At 45.6% G+C, this 15,918-nt stretch overlaps 1 protein-coding gene across 2 annotated transcripts in view; it reads left to right on the top strand.

Moving 5' to 3' along the window:
* SRP68 (signal recognition particle 68) overlaps positions 1–15,918 on the top strand; it is a 34,129-nt gene that overhangs the window by 11,109 nt on the left and 7,102 nt on the right. For both annotated transcript variants that reach the window (XM_004748862.3, XM_045085876.1), the window contains 3 exons: positions 574–714; positions 10,727–10,825; positions 13,422–13,486. In XM_004748862.3, the coding sequence (XP_004748919.1) occupies positions 574–714; positions 10,727–10,825; positions 13,422–13,486 (305 nt within the window). The remainder of the gene's footprint in view (positions 1–573; positions 715–10,726; positions 10,826–13,421; positions 13,487–15,918) is intronic.

Here is a 15,918-nt window from a genome sequence, read left to right on the forward strand (position 1 = left end):
ACTGCCCTGAGGCCAAGAGTCACATGGTCTGCCACCTGAGCCAGCCAGGCACCCTAGGGTTGGCTCTTTTTGTTTATTATTTTTTTTTAATTTTTTAAAAGATTTTATGTATTGGGGCGCCTGGGTGGCTCAGTGGGTTAAGCCTCTGCCTTCAGCTTAGGTCATGATCCCAGGGTCCTGGGATCGAGCCCCGCGTCGGGCTGTCTGCTCAGCAGGAAGCCTGCCTCCACCTCTCTCTCTGCCTGCCTTTCTGCCTACTTATGATCTCTGTCCAATAAATACGTAAAATTAAAAAAAAAAAAAAATATATATATATATATATAATGTATTTACTTGACAGATCACTGAGCCACCCAGGTGCCCCACGTTGGCTCTTTTTAACCTTTCGTTTAGTCATTTTAATGTTTGGGTTTCTGTAAGTTAAGATAGGTGATATTAAAGAGGAACTTAAATACAATTTATATATTACCTTATAAGGCGTGATATATTAGTTTCAGAAAAAGAGAACTAATAGTTCTTTGTACCTTTTACCACCAGCAATTAAAGTTTTGACTTTTGAAAATTACTTTCCAGGCATTGATCACTCAGACTCGGGCCAAACAGGCAGCCACCATGAGTGAGGTGGAATGGAGAGGGAGAACCGTTCCGGTGAAGATAGACAAAGTGAGGATCTTTTTACTTGGATTGGCCGATAACGAAGCAGCCATAGCACAGGTGAGGGGCAGCTGCCCGTTCTCTGTCCACGTGTGTCTGAAGTTGTCCTCGTGTGTTTACGACATAGATGGGTGTGCATTTCTCACAAAACAAAAATGTGTCTTACTGCTATTTGGGATTTGGTCACCAAATTATTGTAAAAGCTGAGCTCGTAGAAGAGTTCTTGCATTGAGAGGGCAAGGAAATTGGCAGTGGCTGTCTTGGACATGAACATGGACGTGGTTGTGGACATGGGAGTGGTGAGAGGCTGGCTCAACGTGAGGGGACATGTCCGGCCCAGCAGGTGGTGTAGCGACCTCACTGTGGTGTCCATCTGACCTCTTGTCCTAGCCTTCTGTCCCTGAAGGGGCCCCTCTCGTTCCTGAGCCTTTTCAGGAGAGCCTGGCTAAGCCAGAATATCTCGTTTTACATGTGGTGTAGTTCATGCAAAGCGGGTGTTGCTTGCAGACATAATTGTTACCTGTTCGTGGGTCTGAGTAACTGAGTAAGTTCCATACGATCAGAGATCCCGGTGATCTTGGTTTGTACACAGTAGACAGTGATGAAGGCCCTTCTTGGCTTATTTCCTCCACGAGGTGAAGAACATCTAAACACCCAACTGCTGAGTGTGTCTGCAGCCGGCCCCGGGGTGTTTGCTGCCACCTCGCTGTAAGCCATTGCAGCCTGAGTAATTTGTGCGTGGGAGCGCTTTGTTAGCTGTGCTCCTGAATTGTTCTGAGTGTCCAAACTTTACAGTGACTTGTTCCGAAGTAGCTACCCTGGGTTGAGGACAGCTTTCTTTCTTTCTTTCTCTCTTTCTTTCTTTCTAAGAGTTTATTTATTTATTAGACAGAAATCACAAGTAGGCAGAGAGGCAGGCAGAGAGAGAGGAAGAAGCAGCTCCCCGCTGAGCAGAGAGCCCGATGTGGGGCTCGATCCCAGAACCCTGAGATCATGACCTGAGCTGAAGGCAGCAGGTCAACCCACTTAGCCACCCAGGTGCCCCAAGGACAGCTTTCAACAGTGGGAGACCTTTGTGCCTCTGTCTAGGTTGTGTACTGCTGCTCTCATTTCTCTTCAGTTTGCTTTAAGAGCAGAAGACGAGGGTAAGACTAGTAAGACTAGTAAGTTGATTTGTTCTTTAGAAGACCGAGAAGCTTTCCTGGAGAGCATCTCACTGGCACCGGTATATGGCAGTGTCTCTTCTGGACTGCGATTCTCGTAGCAGCCCTTGAGCTTACATGGTTGGGTTAATTCTTTCGTTTCATGGTGGTATGTTCTGGAAGAGAAGAGCTGCGGTCAGGGACAGTGGGACAGGAGTTCTGGCTGTGGTTGGGGTTAGGGGAGGCCCAGGGGGGCAGATATAAATGGGGGGAGGCTCCTTAGGAACAGGCACGCGAATGTATATTAGATAAAGAACAAGGAAAGCTAGCATTGCAAATTAATAAAAATTTTTTAAAAAATTAAAATTAATAATTTTAAGAAGTTATTTAGTTTAAAGTTTAGAGAAAAGGTAAATGTTTTGAAGTCCCACTTCTCATATACCTTCATGGTTGTTACCTTGTGCTGATAAGGACAACACTGGATTTCCTTTTAGTCTTTCTCATGTTCATAAGCGATGTTATTTTTTTTTTTATTTGTTGAAATCATTGCGATCTGCTTTTGAATTCTGTTTTTATTTGCGTGTTGTAAGGATTTTCCGTGGTCTTACGTATTAGTTCACAAAATTTAAAAACCAGTGGTCACCTACACCACAGAGATGAGCAATGAAGGGTAATGGTCCTCCTCAATGTCCCGGATACGCTGTTCTTTCAGTTTTGTACCTTTTTAATTCTACGGTGTGGGCGGTAACTCTCATCGTACAGGTGGGAAAACAGGTCTGAAAGAGACCATGTAACTTGTCCACAGCCATACACGTCTGATAGAAGGGAGTGCTTGCCTGGAATCCAGGCCCTTTTGACACCCATGATCATGTTCTTGAACTTCGCCACATATCAGGAAGGCTGGTAGCAGGACCATTTTACTTGGCTTTGGTGAATAGCTAATGCAATCTTATTTAATACAGTACACCGTACACAAGCGGAGTCCCGGGCCCCTGGGAGAGACTGAATGAACAGAACGTTAATTGAAACAAATAGTCCGGGGCGCCTGGGTGGCTCAGTGGGTTAAAGCCTCTGCCTTCAGCACAGGTCATGATCCCAAGGTCCTGGGATCGAGCCCCACATCGGGCTCTCTGCTCCGCGGGGAGCCTGGTTCCTCCTCTCTCTGACTGCCTCTCTGCCTACTTGTAATCTCTGTCTGTCAAATAAATGAATAAAATCTTTCAAAAAAAAAAAAATAGTCCTTGGCAGGGAATCCTCTCCAATCCAGTAGATTAGTGGGGGTAGGAGAGTTTCCCATGTGGCATTTTATTTGAATTTATATTTCTTCTGTTTTGTATGCATTATTAGAAAATAAAAACGCACATGAAGGAGATCTTTTTGCCTTATTCATAAAATCAGCTTTACTTAGATGAAGTAAAAGCATTTTACAACTGCATGTGCAGCCATTGCTTTTAAAATTGAAGATCATTTCAGTAATGTGATGACTAGTTGAGCTTTGTGTATGTTTTTAAAAAGGGTTACTCTCAAAGTCGAGTGTTAGCCTCAAATTCGAGTGTTAGCATACTTGAAGGGTTGACTTTTGGGTCTTTAGGTCATTTTTGTGCTCGCTCTCTTTTTTTTTTTTAAATAAAGATTTATTTATTTAATAAAGAGAGTGAGCATGCTCTTTGCGGGGAGAGGGGCAGAGGGCGAGGGAGAGAGACTCTCAGGCCAAATCCCCACTTAGTGAGGAGCCCGACACTGGGGCTTAATGTTAGGATCCTGGACCCTGAGATCATGACCTGAGATGAAACCAAGCGTTGGACGCCCAACCAGCCGAGCCACCCAGGCACCCTGTAGCTGCTCCTTCTAAAGCAGTTTGAGTTTGGCCAAGATTTTGGTAGTAATGGCAAAGACCAGAACAGCAGTGTTGTGGTACCTGGCTGTCCTAGTCGGTGGCGTGTTCAGCTCTTGGTCTCAGGGTCATGAACTCAAACCCCACGTTGGGCATGGAGCCTGCTTAAACAAAACAGCAGTGTTACTCCAACATTGAATAGATTAAAAAAAATATAGAGAGAGTTGATTCTTGAACAACATAGGTTTGAACTCTGCCGGTCCACTTACAGGTTGATTTTCTTTAGATAAATAATAATATAGTGCTGTGAATGTATTTTCTGTATGATTTCCTTAATGGTTTCTTTTCCCTAGGGTTATTACAAGAATATACTATATGACAGATTATGATTTATAGAATCTAGGATATACCACAGGGGAAGTGGGTGGGTGGGATGGGGAAAGAGTACACTGATGAAAAAATTATAATTTTTTTAGGGGCGCCTGGGTGGCTCAGTGGGTTAAGCCTCTGCCTTCTGCTCAGGTCATGATCTTGGGGTCCTGGGATCAAGCACCGCATCGAGCTCTCTGCTCAGTAGGGAGCCTGCTTCCTCCTCTCTCTCCCTCTGCCTGCCTCTCTGCCTACTTGTGATCTCTCTCTGTCAAATAAATAAATAAAATCTTTAAAAAAAAAAGAATATTAAAGTAATTTTTTAAAAAAGATTTTATTTATTCATTTGACAGAGATCACAAGTAGGGCAGAGAGAGAGGGGGAAGCAGGCTCCCCTCTGAGCAGAGAGCTTGATGCGGTGCTTGATCCCAGGACCCCAAGATCATGACCTGAGCAGAAGGCAGAGGCTTAACCCACTGAGCCACCCAGGTGCCCCAATTATAAAATAATTTTAAAAAAATATTCAAGGCCCCACCTCTCCAGAGATTTTGATTTAGTATGTGTGCTTTGGGGCCCAAGAATTTGCTTCTCTTATAAGCTCCCAAATGATGCTGGGGCGCCTGGGTGGCTCAGTGGGTTAAGCCGCTGCCTTCGGCTCAGGTCATGATCTCAGGGTCCTGGGATCGAGTCCCATATCGGGCTCTCTGCTCAGCAGGGAGCCTGCTTCCTCCTCTCTCTCTCTGTCTGCCTCTCTGCCTACTTGTGATCTCTCTCTATCAAATAAATAAATAAAATCTTTAAAAAAAAAAAAAAAAAAAAAGCTCCCAAATGATGCTAATTCTGCTGGTCCCAGGACCATGCTTTGAATAGCTCTACAAATCTTAAGTATTTTTCAGATATTTGTGAAGAGATGAAAGAAAATTAGAAGGCTTTGGCAAGCAGGAATAGTGGCGGGTGTTTAATTGCTGTTGCACAGGATACGGTGGAGTGTGTGAAGGTTGTAAGAAAGCAGAGGCTTAGAAGGAGCCGTAAGGACAGTTTCCCTTCTTTCAACTTGAGAGTAAAGGCTGAAGAGGGAGGAATATTTGACGGCTGTTAGTAGTGAATTACATTGATTACTTTTCAGTGTTAAATCAGTCTTATGTACTTGAGGCAACCTCACTTAGTTATGGTATATTGTACTTTCTATACATTGCTAGATTTTGTTTGCTGAGATTTAAGAATTTTGCATCCATATGCATGAGGAAGTGGCTTATCATTGTTTTATAATGTCTTTTTTCAGGGTTTGGTATCAGGGCTATATATACCTCATAAAACAAGTTTAGATATTTTCCTTCCTTCTCTTGTTTCTGAAGGAGTTTATGTAATCCCAGTATTTTTTTCTTTCTCAACTATTCGTTGTAATTACCAGTGAAACTATTGAGCCTAGAGTTTTCTTTGTAGGAAGGGTTTTTTGTGGTTTTGGGGGTGGGGGGGGATATAATTGACATAAAGCATTAGTTTCAGGTGTATAACAATGATTTGGTATTTACGGGAAGGTTTTTAAAATTTGTTTTTGTTTGTTCTAAACAAATATTCCTTTATGAGATAAAGAGCTACTCAGATTTTCTGTTTGATTTTGTGTCATTTGGATGAGTCTTATTTTTTTTTTAATTTTAAAATTTATTTCATTTTATTTTTTAAAGATTATTTTTATTGGGGCACCTGGGTGGCTCAGTGGGTTAAGCCTCTGCCTTTGGCTCAGGTCATGATCCCAGGGTCCTGGGATTGAGCCCTGCATCGTGCTCTCTGCTCAGCAGGGAGCCTGCTTCCTCCCCTCTCTCTGCCTGCGTCTCTGCCTGCTTGCAATCTTTCAAACAAATAAAATATTTTTTAAAAAAAGATTTATTATTTTATTTATTTATTCACTTGACAGCACAAGCAGGGGGAGCAACAGGCAGAGGGAGAGGGAGAAGCAGGTTTTCTGCTTCTGAGGAGCTGATCTGGGGCTCTATCTGAGGACCCTGGGACCATGACCTGAGCCAAAGGCAGACACTTAACAACTGAGCCACCCAGGTGCCCCAGGTCATCTTTTTTTTTTTTTTTTTTTTAAGATTTTATTTATTTATTTGACACAGCGAGAGAGATCACAAGTAGGCAGACAGACAGGCGGAGAGAGAGAGGGAAGCAGGCTCCCTGCTGAGCAGAGAGCCTAACTGGGGGCTTGATCCCAGGACCCTGAGATCATGACCTGAGCTAAAGGCAGATGCTTAACCCACTGAGCCACCCAGGCGCCCCGCCGTGTCTTTTTTTAAAAGGCATTTATTAATTTCATGTACCTTGTTGAATTTATTGACATAAAGTTTATAATATTTTCTTAATCATTTCAGTGTTTGTGGGATGTGTTAACTCCTCCATGGTCTCTGGTTGTTCAGAATCTTTCGGTGCATCAGGGTCACTTCTGAGTATCAGAGGTCTTTAAATAATGTGGTAGATGTAAAAGATGTAGATCAAACAAAATGTGTGTCATTGTTCGTGCCAGGGAATCCCAGCAAGGTTTTAACATTGACATAGTTCAGTGTCCACTGTCTATACACACATACAGCAAATTTAACCGGTAAATAAAATAATTCAAGTACAGATGAAATAAAGTTCAGTTAAATCCTTAGATGTGAGGTCCAGCACCGTAGCTGGTTGTCTGTTGAGTTGAAACAGCCATGGGTTAGTAACTAGGGAAAATGCACTTTGGCCATTGGAGGGTAATCCCAGGAGAACCATGTGTCCCCTTGGTGCCGCCACCGGATTATTTGGCTGGATGTCACACAGGTCTTCTCCACCTTGCCCATTCTCGTTGTCTGGAGCTGTTCCCTACCCTGGGAACCAGGAGCTATGCCTTGGAGATGCAGGGCTCTGGGTTTCAGTGTTTCTTTTTTTTTCCTTAAAGATTTTATTTTTTTAAATTTTTTTTTTAATTTTATTTATTTATTTGACAGACAGAGATCACAAGTAGGCAGAGAGGCAGGCAGAGAGAGAGAGAGAGGGAAGCAGGCTTCCTGCGGAGCAGAGAGCCCGATGTGGGGCTCGATCCCAGGACCCTGAGATCATGACCTGAGCCGAAGGCAGCAGCCCAAACCACTGAGCCACCCAGGCGCCCCAAAGATTTTATTTTTAAGTTGTCTCTACACCCAACATGGGGTTCAAACCCACAGCTAAGAGGAGATCAAGAGTCGCATGGTCCGCCGACTGACCTGGCCAGGCGCCCCTTCATGTTCCTTCAACTGGCTGGTGATGGTACTGCCCCCCTCTAGGGACTGGAATGCAAGAATTTGGTAGACCCAGTTTATGCTTGCTTGTAGAGGTTTCATGACATTTAAATACTAGAACAGCAGTTTACTGAAAAGCATAGAAGGAAGAAATAATTCAGGGAGATAAAGTGTTAGACTGAAGACTGCAGCAGGGATTTAATCAGCTGCCAAAATCCAGTTGCAAAATTTCTGGTCTCCTGAGCCAGGTTTTATGTCTTTGTGGGCTAAATAATTGCTTTACTTGATAATTTGTTTCTGTTTTGCTCTATTAATGCTTGATTCTACCTGCCTTGTCACTGGCGGCAGCTCTGCGGGATGTTGTCAGGCAGAGCTTTCAGAGGAACGGCACATTTGATGAGTCTTATCCTTGGGTCATGGCTAATACTTCAGTGTGTGAGTGAAAGGGAGATCATCTGTCCTCTATAAAACAAAAACGAACACAAGCAAAAAAAAAAAAACAAAACTGTTCTTAAGTGAGGTTTGTCTTCTCCTTTACCAGATATCCATGTGTTGTTTCCTGGAACTTAGGGGCCTGGGGAAGGCTTGGTTCCCACTCCCTTGGTTCTCCTGTGGGTGTGGTGGAGAATGTGGTCAGACTCGCCTCGTCTGTCTCTTAGTCACACTGCCACCTTCCAGCAGGCTTTGTAGACAAGTGAAAACAGTCTTCAAATCCAGTTGCAAAATTTCTGGTCTCTGATCAGGAGACCAGAAACTTCTGAAAGGCAGGGGTCTCTACCTCAGGACCCACGGCAGCTGGTTTTCCTCTGTACCGGTCCTTGAGACTCATCTTAAGGCTGTGGAAAAGCACATCCTGGGGTGTTCCAAGTTTCATAAAAACGGATCTAGGATTTGTTTTTAATTATTAGGCCTGTCCAAGTAACACATTAGTTCTGGACTGAAGATTTCTCTGTTTCACAGACGCACCTGGAAAAAAGTGCAGGCAGACCACAAATTCCTGTGCAGGGAGTTTGCCGCGTGGGTTTGGGAGCTCGTTCTTGTTGGCTCCGGGGCTGACTTGGGAGGTCTGCGTGTAGATGCTGCAGAGTCCTGCCTCTGCACGTAGAGCGGCGTTCCTGGTTTGCTGCCTTTTCAGGATGATTTTAGCCTCCAAGATAGGTATGTAAATACGAGTGAAAGTAGCAAAGTACATTTCAGGCTTCCTGTTTGGAGACACTGTGCCCAGCCCAGGGAGAACCCTGAGAAGCTCTGCTGCAGAGCTAGGACCTGCTGCAGGTCCTAGTGACCTCTGAGTCACTGGCAGTGTGGGCGGCAGAAAACCCAAGTGACTGAAGCTCTCCCCTTCCGATGGGCTTTTACCTGCCGTGTGGCTCAGTCTTCTGTGAGGTTCCCGGTGGAACTCAGACTTCTGTGGGAGCCCCAGGAAAGCCTCTTGCCCCTTGATGCAGAGGTGTCCTTATTCCGAGGGAGCGAGCATAATACATGGCAGTAAAGAGAGTTAGCGTTTTGCATCGTTTCAGTTTTGTTTTTTTATTTGAGCTGCATTTTCTCTACAGGAAAGCACACAAATCGTGGGTAGCTGGCGAAATGAAGTTCACTTTTCTGTTACTTTATATACCCATTAACCCCAAACATCGAACCGCTCCCCTCTTGAAATGGTGTTGGTGGCATATTTGCCAGATACCAGAACTGTCTGCTGACAGCGTGGCTCCGTGTGTGCCCGTGTGTGCCTGTGTGTGCGTGCTTGCACATGCGTGTGTGTGCGCCTGTGCCCCCATGCATGGGGGGGCACGCTTGAGCATGCGCGCGTGTGTATGTGCCCGTGCCCCCACGCGCACACCTGCTGCCGAGTCTGCTCACAGATCCGATTCCGGCTGTTAGCTGTTCCATGGCTGCCCTGGTTGGTCCACAGGATTTGTCCTTCAGACGTTTGGCCCGCAGGTTTGATTCCGTTATTACAAAGAGTCTTGCTACCTTGACGTGCTCCTTAGCAGTGTTTTGTGTGAAGTGTTTCTCTGCGCTGTTGAGTACACGAGACACTTGAACATCTCTGGCTATTTACGCTTAAATTAATGAAAATTTCAAATGCTCAGTAGCCACATGTGGCTGAAGACTGCTGTGCAGGACAGGACAGCAAAAGAGTGTTTCCATTAGCACAGAAGGTTCTTTTTTTTTTTTTTCAAATAAAGATTTTATTTTTAAGTAATTATATCTAGCACAGGGCTCGAACTCACAACCTGGAGATGGAGAGTCACATGTGTCCCTGGATTGAGGCAGGCAGGCACCCCATCACAGAAAGTTCTGTTGGACAATGCTGTTTAGGTTTCAGTAAATTAATAGTGGCTGTGTTTGCCTTGAGAGATTTATAGAATGACTGCACCCCTGACTTTTTCCTAAGTTAGTGAGCAACAGGAAAGGCAATATAAGTAGAAAAGTATGTTTGATTTAGATTGCATAACTTACAAGGAAGTTTTTTTCCCCCTACACTGTAAACTAGGAAAAATGTTAGCGTTCTTAAGAGAAGAAAAGGTTTTTTTTTTAAGCCTCTACCAGCCTCCTAAAGGAGTGGGCCGTAATGGGTTTTCTTTTGGGCTGTCTTAGAGGTCAGTTGAATGTCAAGAGATTAGTTTGGATGTTTCCGTGGAAAGTCAAATATAATAATGGAGTGCTGATGTTTTCCTGCTACAGTGGGTCTGCCGGCAGCACAAGTTCATCTCTTTTTTGCCTCTGACCACTCCTACCAGCTCAGTTGGATTCTTTAGAATGGTAATGTGGTTTGGCAGGTGCTCTATCAATGAATCACTTTTCCCTTATCCCAGCAGGCCAGCAGAGGGGCAAACGCCCTTGACCTTGGGCAAAGACTGTCAACCACAGCATAGCCACAGGGACTATCCCAAGTGCACGATTTTTGTGGAGAAGGGATCTTCCTGTGATCCTTAGGAGAAATAAATGTTTGGCTTGGTATTGGTTAGGGACATTCCTCACTTGCTTGGACCTAAAAGAAATCCAAGGTCTGCAAGTCTTTGGGGTTACGTTCATGCGGGTATCCCTGCTGGCACACAGCAGAGCTTGGGACCATTTGTTCTCCAATGTGGTGTTTCAGGGATGTCAGGGGCAGGTCCTGAGCAGAGGTGGAATTGGTGGAGGAAAGAAGTAGAAAGTTCTGTGATGGGAAAGAATGTAAAGCATCTGTTGTTTGGTTGTTTCAGATCAGTTACGCAGATCTTTTCAGTGCATTCACTTCGTGTGTGTGTGTGTGTGTGTGTGTACGTACCATTCCATTTCTATATGAATAATGAATGAGACTATAAGAAAAGTCTTAATGTGGTGGAGACTCGTGACAGTTGAAACGATCTCTGCTTTGGGGTGTCCTGGCTGGATGTGTGTGTGTATAATGGGGGGGAGTCACAGCAGGGTTGTGCCCCCTCCCGTTGGACCACTCTGCCTTATTCAGAGGAAAACTTTTTTTTACTGCCTTTGTTTAGGCTGAAAGTGAAGAAACCAAGGAGCGTCTGTTTGAATCCATGCTCAGTGAATGTCGGGACGCCATCCAGGCCGTTCGGGAAGAGCTCAAGCCGGATCAGGTGGGACTATCAGCTGGGCCACTGGCTCCTGCTCCGGGCTGAGGTCCTCTCAGTCTGTGTGCCTTGTTCGGGTGGGGATGGGGGGATGGTCGGGCAGTGGTCTTAAGTGCACAGACTCGTAGCCACAGTATTTTTAGATTTGGTGATGGGCTGACAAACGACAGAAGCCTCTGAACTCCATCAGGTTGAGGAATTTTCTCTCCATCCTGTTCTTCCTAATGGGTTCATTTATTCCCCGTTAAGCCTTTAGTCACAAATTCATGGCTCCAGGTGGATTTTTCGAGTGCTCCCTTTCTCTGATGTCACTGTGATCCATTAGGCATCTAGGCTGAAAACCTCAGGACTGTCTTTGTCTCTTTCTTCCCTGTCACCAGAACCTTACTAGCTCTCCCTTTGACTTCTCTCCATTTTTCCATCCCTCACCCCTGCCCTGTTTCTGATTAGCCTTTTGTCCTATTCCTGGACTGCCACAGAGGTCTGACAGCTTTTCCCATCTTGGTCTGGGTTCAGTTCTCCAGGTCTTTCCTGCCAGCAGCAAACAGGGGACCTTTCTAGATCCCATCTCCCAGGTCTAGAGTAGGGGGCTCCAAACTTTCCTGATATTGCAGCCCATAAGTAAAATTGAGCCTGTATTCCTGACGTGTTTATTTGTAAGAAATGAGAAAAATAGAAGTTCTAATTTTCAGGGCACCTGGGTGGCTCAGCAGGTTAAGCCTCTGCCTTCAGCTCAGGTCACGGTCTCAGGGTCCTGGAATTGAGCCCTGAATTGTGCTCTCTGCTCGGCAGGGAGCCTGCTTCCCCCCCAACTCTCTCTCTGTCAAATAAATAAATAAAATCTTCAAAAAAAAAAAAAAGAAGCAGCAGCTCTAATTTTCCTCTTACACCACACTCTTTGGGTTGTGTACACCCTGCTCAAGAGCCCATTGATTTAGCAAGTGCAGTTCCAACTCTGTGAACTGGTGTCTGTTTCCAGATCATACTTTCCTGCTCCCCGCTGGGTCCTCCGGCTCCGGCTGCGGTACTCACCCTCCTGTGAGCGTGCCTTCCCCACGCGGTGCTCTCCTGCACTGTTCTCCTTTCCCCTCGCACCTGACTGTCCTTCGTCTCCCTCGTCACCTGTCCAGACGCCGTCTGGTGTTCAGTGTCCAGCTCATAGTTCATCTCTCAGAAGCCTGCCAGCACCATCCTAGCCCAGCAGCTCCCCGTGTTCTAAATATCTGGTACTTGTGGCTGTAATTTTTGTTCGGTAGTTAATCAAGAATTGCTTTTTAACATTTTGTATATTGTTTTATATTTATTTTTCTGAGTTTTTTTCCCCACAATTATAAGCGTATTAAAAGCAGTTATTTACTTTAGCATCTGTCCCTGGTGCTTTGAGTATAAAACGTTCACTAAGTATTTGTTAAGCTGTCATCCCATTCCCTTTTCCCGTCAAGCTGCCTTTGTATATCTCACTTCCCTTCACCCACATAACAGGTACGTACGAGCCCTGCCCTCCATCACTCACCTTGAACTCAACAGCAGTTGCAGGGACCCCTCACAGAGTGTAATGAAGATGGTGATATCAAGGTGTCGAGGTTTCCCCGGTGGCCTCTAGAACATGACCTCAAACGTAGTGGCTTAAAATAACACAGATCTCTTCTCTCACAGCTTTGGGTGGTTGTTAATCTAAAAAGGTTCATAGGGTTGCGTTCCTTTGGAAGGGTTTTTTGTTTTTTGTCTTTTTTACAATTTCACTTATTTTAGGCAGAGTTGGGGGGTGCAGGGGAAGGACTCTGGCAGACTCCGTGCTAAGCGTGGAGCCTGACCCGCGGCTGAACCCCACCGCCCTGCAATCAGGACCTGAGTCAAAACGAAGAGTCAGATGCTTAGTCAGCATAACTACCCCGGTGCCCTTCCTTTGGAAGTCCTAAGGGAAGAGTCCATTTCTAGCGTTCCAGAGAATGCGTTTTCCAACTTCTGGAGGCCACCTGTACTTCTTGCCCTGTGGCCCCCTTCTCCGTGATCACAGCCAGCAGCTTAGCCCGTCACTCCTCTCCGACCTCTGCTTCAGTCCCCATGCCTTCTCTCTGTCACTGGCCCTGCTCTCTCCTTCTTAGAAGAAACCTGTGATTATGCTGATCCCACCTTGATAATCCAGGATAATCCCATCTCCTGCGTGTGAGGTAACACCTTCACGGCGCCTGGAATTAGGACCTGTGCATCTTTGAGAGCCATTGTTCGGCCAGCCACGGAAGGCTGAGCTGACAGCCTGAGGGGTTGGATGTAGGTCTAAGGCACAAACCCCAAAATGGTGCCACGGGCCTGGACTGTCTGGCCTTCCTGCTTTGGGTCTGGACATGGGAGCAGTGGACAGGGAGCCTGACTGGCCATTACTCTGAACTCTCCTGCTTAAGTCCAGTTTTTAGATGCCGGTGACAAGTGAGTGGCCTTGTTCTAGAATATGCCCAGGAGATCTTTGATATTTTAGGACCCGTAATTTACTAGAGCCTGTGCCTGTGTTCCCAGGCACTTTGGGGACCACACCATGGCATGAGGTGGTCAGAGCCAAGGATAGGATCATCTGTTTTATCTCTGCCTTGATTGCTTTCCACAGAAACAGAGAGATTACACCCTTGAAGGGGAGTCGGGGAAGGTATCTAATCTTCAGTACCTGCACAGGTAAGGCTTTTAATTTTTAAATTTTTAACACAGTAGTAAAATAGATCCTTCAGATGAAAGAATGTGTATAACGTTAGCATAGTTTTAATTTCTGATTTATTGTATAGCAAATGCTAATGTATATATGTATGTTTTATCGTACAGGAGTACGTGTTTGTATGTTATTTGTATGTTACTGCGTTTATTGCGTTTACATGTTATTATACACATAAGATTTTACGCGTAATTTTAAATTTTGTACATTAAGAGTGAGAATGCGGCTGGTGACTTTGACGCTGCCTGTGGCCCCACACTGGTGGTTCCTCTTTCTCTTCCTAGAGGTAACGGCCCCCCGTGCCGGGCTCCGAAAGTCTCTCTCCTCTGTGTTCCAGATGTTTGCTTGCGTCCCGTCCCTTCTGCATTTAAGTTCTGTTTCGACTCCAGTTTGATTCTATCTGGAGTTTGTTTTTGAGTGTGGTATAAGGATCTGCTTCACGTTTTCTCCACGAGGCTGTGGATGGCTCCGGGGCAGTTGACGGACACATCGGCCTGTCCGCCGGCTCCATCCGGCGCGCGGCCCGCTTTCTCCTCGCGTGCTCTTCTCTGGACGCTCTTCTGCTCTGCGGATCCACCTTCCGTACTGGCACCAGCACAGCAAGTGCCTGTGCCTCGAGTCCTGGTGGCTGGTGGAGCTCATCCCCCAGCAGGTTTTTCCTCAGGCACAGCTGAACTCTTTCTGTCCCTTTGCTCTTTCATACACATTTTTAAATCACCTTGTCAAGTTTACTTTTGTTTTAGAGTGTGGGTCATTCTGTTCACCCTGAAGAAGAGGGGAGGGAAGGAAAAGTGACAGTTTGGGGACTTTGTGGAGAGAAGGATCAACTGACTTGGGAAAACTACACTTCTCATTAGATGCTCTACCCCATGTGACCTTGAAGTCTTCATTGCTTACTTACTGGTCGTAACTTTTTTTCATGAACCTGGCACTATTTTCAGCCATTCCCCTAACCCCTCCCTTTTTGGTAAAAACACCTCCCTGTATCTTGATCTCCTTGATCTAGATTAGGGAATTCAGTATTAGCGAACGTCAGATGGAGTGCCGGCGTTATCGAGGGGTATGGAGCAACAACAGCCGTTTGCTCTCTAGTCTTCAGCAGTCCTGTGAGAAAGCGGAGCCCAGGAGGGTAAGGGACATGTTTATTGTCAACAGCCACAGAGTCCGAATCAGGAGTTGATCCAACTTCCTAACCTTGAAAAGACCCTGAGAGTTTTAACAGGGCTCAGAAAACCTTCACACTGTGCTGCCCCCATACCCTTGGCTTCATACTCCCATCTTCACATCTAGCTGGAATCAGCATCGTGGGTTTCGACCAGGACCTGGAGCCCAGGGGTGCCTGAGGGGTCAGTCAGTTCAATTACCTGCCTTCGGCTCAGGTCATGGTCCCGGGGTCCTAGCATTGATCCCCGCATCAGGCTGTCTACTCAACGGGGAGCCTGCTTCTCCCTTTCCCTCTGCCTGCTACTCTGCCTGCTTTTGCGCTTGTACTCAGCTCTCTCTCTGTCAAATAAGTAAATTTTAAAAATCTTAAAAAGAAAAAAAGGAACTGGAGCCCAGCTTTGACAGTTTGACAGCAGGAATCAGGTCGCTCTTGGATTTTAATAAAACTTTCCAAAGAGGCATCTACATTCCTCTACTGCTCTAAATAATATTTGGAGAATCTCCTTTTTCTGAAGAGCTTCAGGAAAACCCATCTCCTGACCTTTCTCTCCCATTTCTCCAAAGCAGCCACTTTTATTTCTTTAAACAAATTTTCCTGGTATTTACCTTTGTGTCCACATGACGTGTGTGTGTTCCTCCTTACTGATTTTTGGATTTAGGTATTTTGTACCCCTTCCCGGGACAGCCCTCTCTCCTGCTCTGCACCCACTCCCCGCCCTGACTCTTCCCGACCTCCCAGCTGACTTCCTTATAGGCCTTTTCATTTCATGCACTATTTTAATTTCTGAGGGCTTGTGCGTGTCCTTTGAATATTGATTTTCTTTTTAAGATTTTATTTATTAGAGAGAGAGAGTGTAGACAGGGATGGGTTAGAGGGGCAGAGGGAGGAGCAGAGCCTCCACTGAACAGGGAGCTTGACTCAGGGCTGGATCCCAGCACCCTGGGATCATGACCTGACCCAAAGGCAGACACTTAACCGACTGAACAACCCAGTCACGCCTAAATATTGATTTTGTAAAAGTTTCTCATTCTCAGCTTATGACCAGAAAGTCCCTCTCTGAAGTTAATAATAGTTTTCTGAAATCTTCTTCTTCTTGCAAAGTCTGATTCTCCCAAGTTGCTTTCCCCCCACCCTACCCTCGATTTTGGTCTCTTCTGTCTTGTTAGATATTTTTTAACTGGTGATTCTTCGACATCTCCTGTTAAAGCATATGGCTTGTGTGGCGGGAACTCT

The sequence above is a fragment of the Mustela putorius genome, unplaced genomic scaffold (genome assembly GCF_011764305.1).
Source record: "Mustela putorius furo isolate JIRA1106 unplaced genomic scaffold, ASM1176430v1.1 tig00000873_pilon_pilon_pilon, whole genome shotgun sequence".
NCBI classification, from domain to species: domain Eukaryota; kingdom Metazoa; phylum Chordata; class Mammalia; order Carnivora; family Mustelidae; genus Mustela; species Mustela putorius.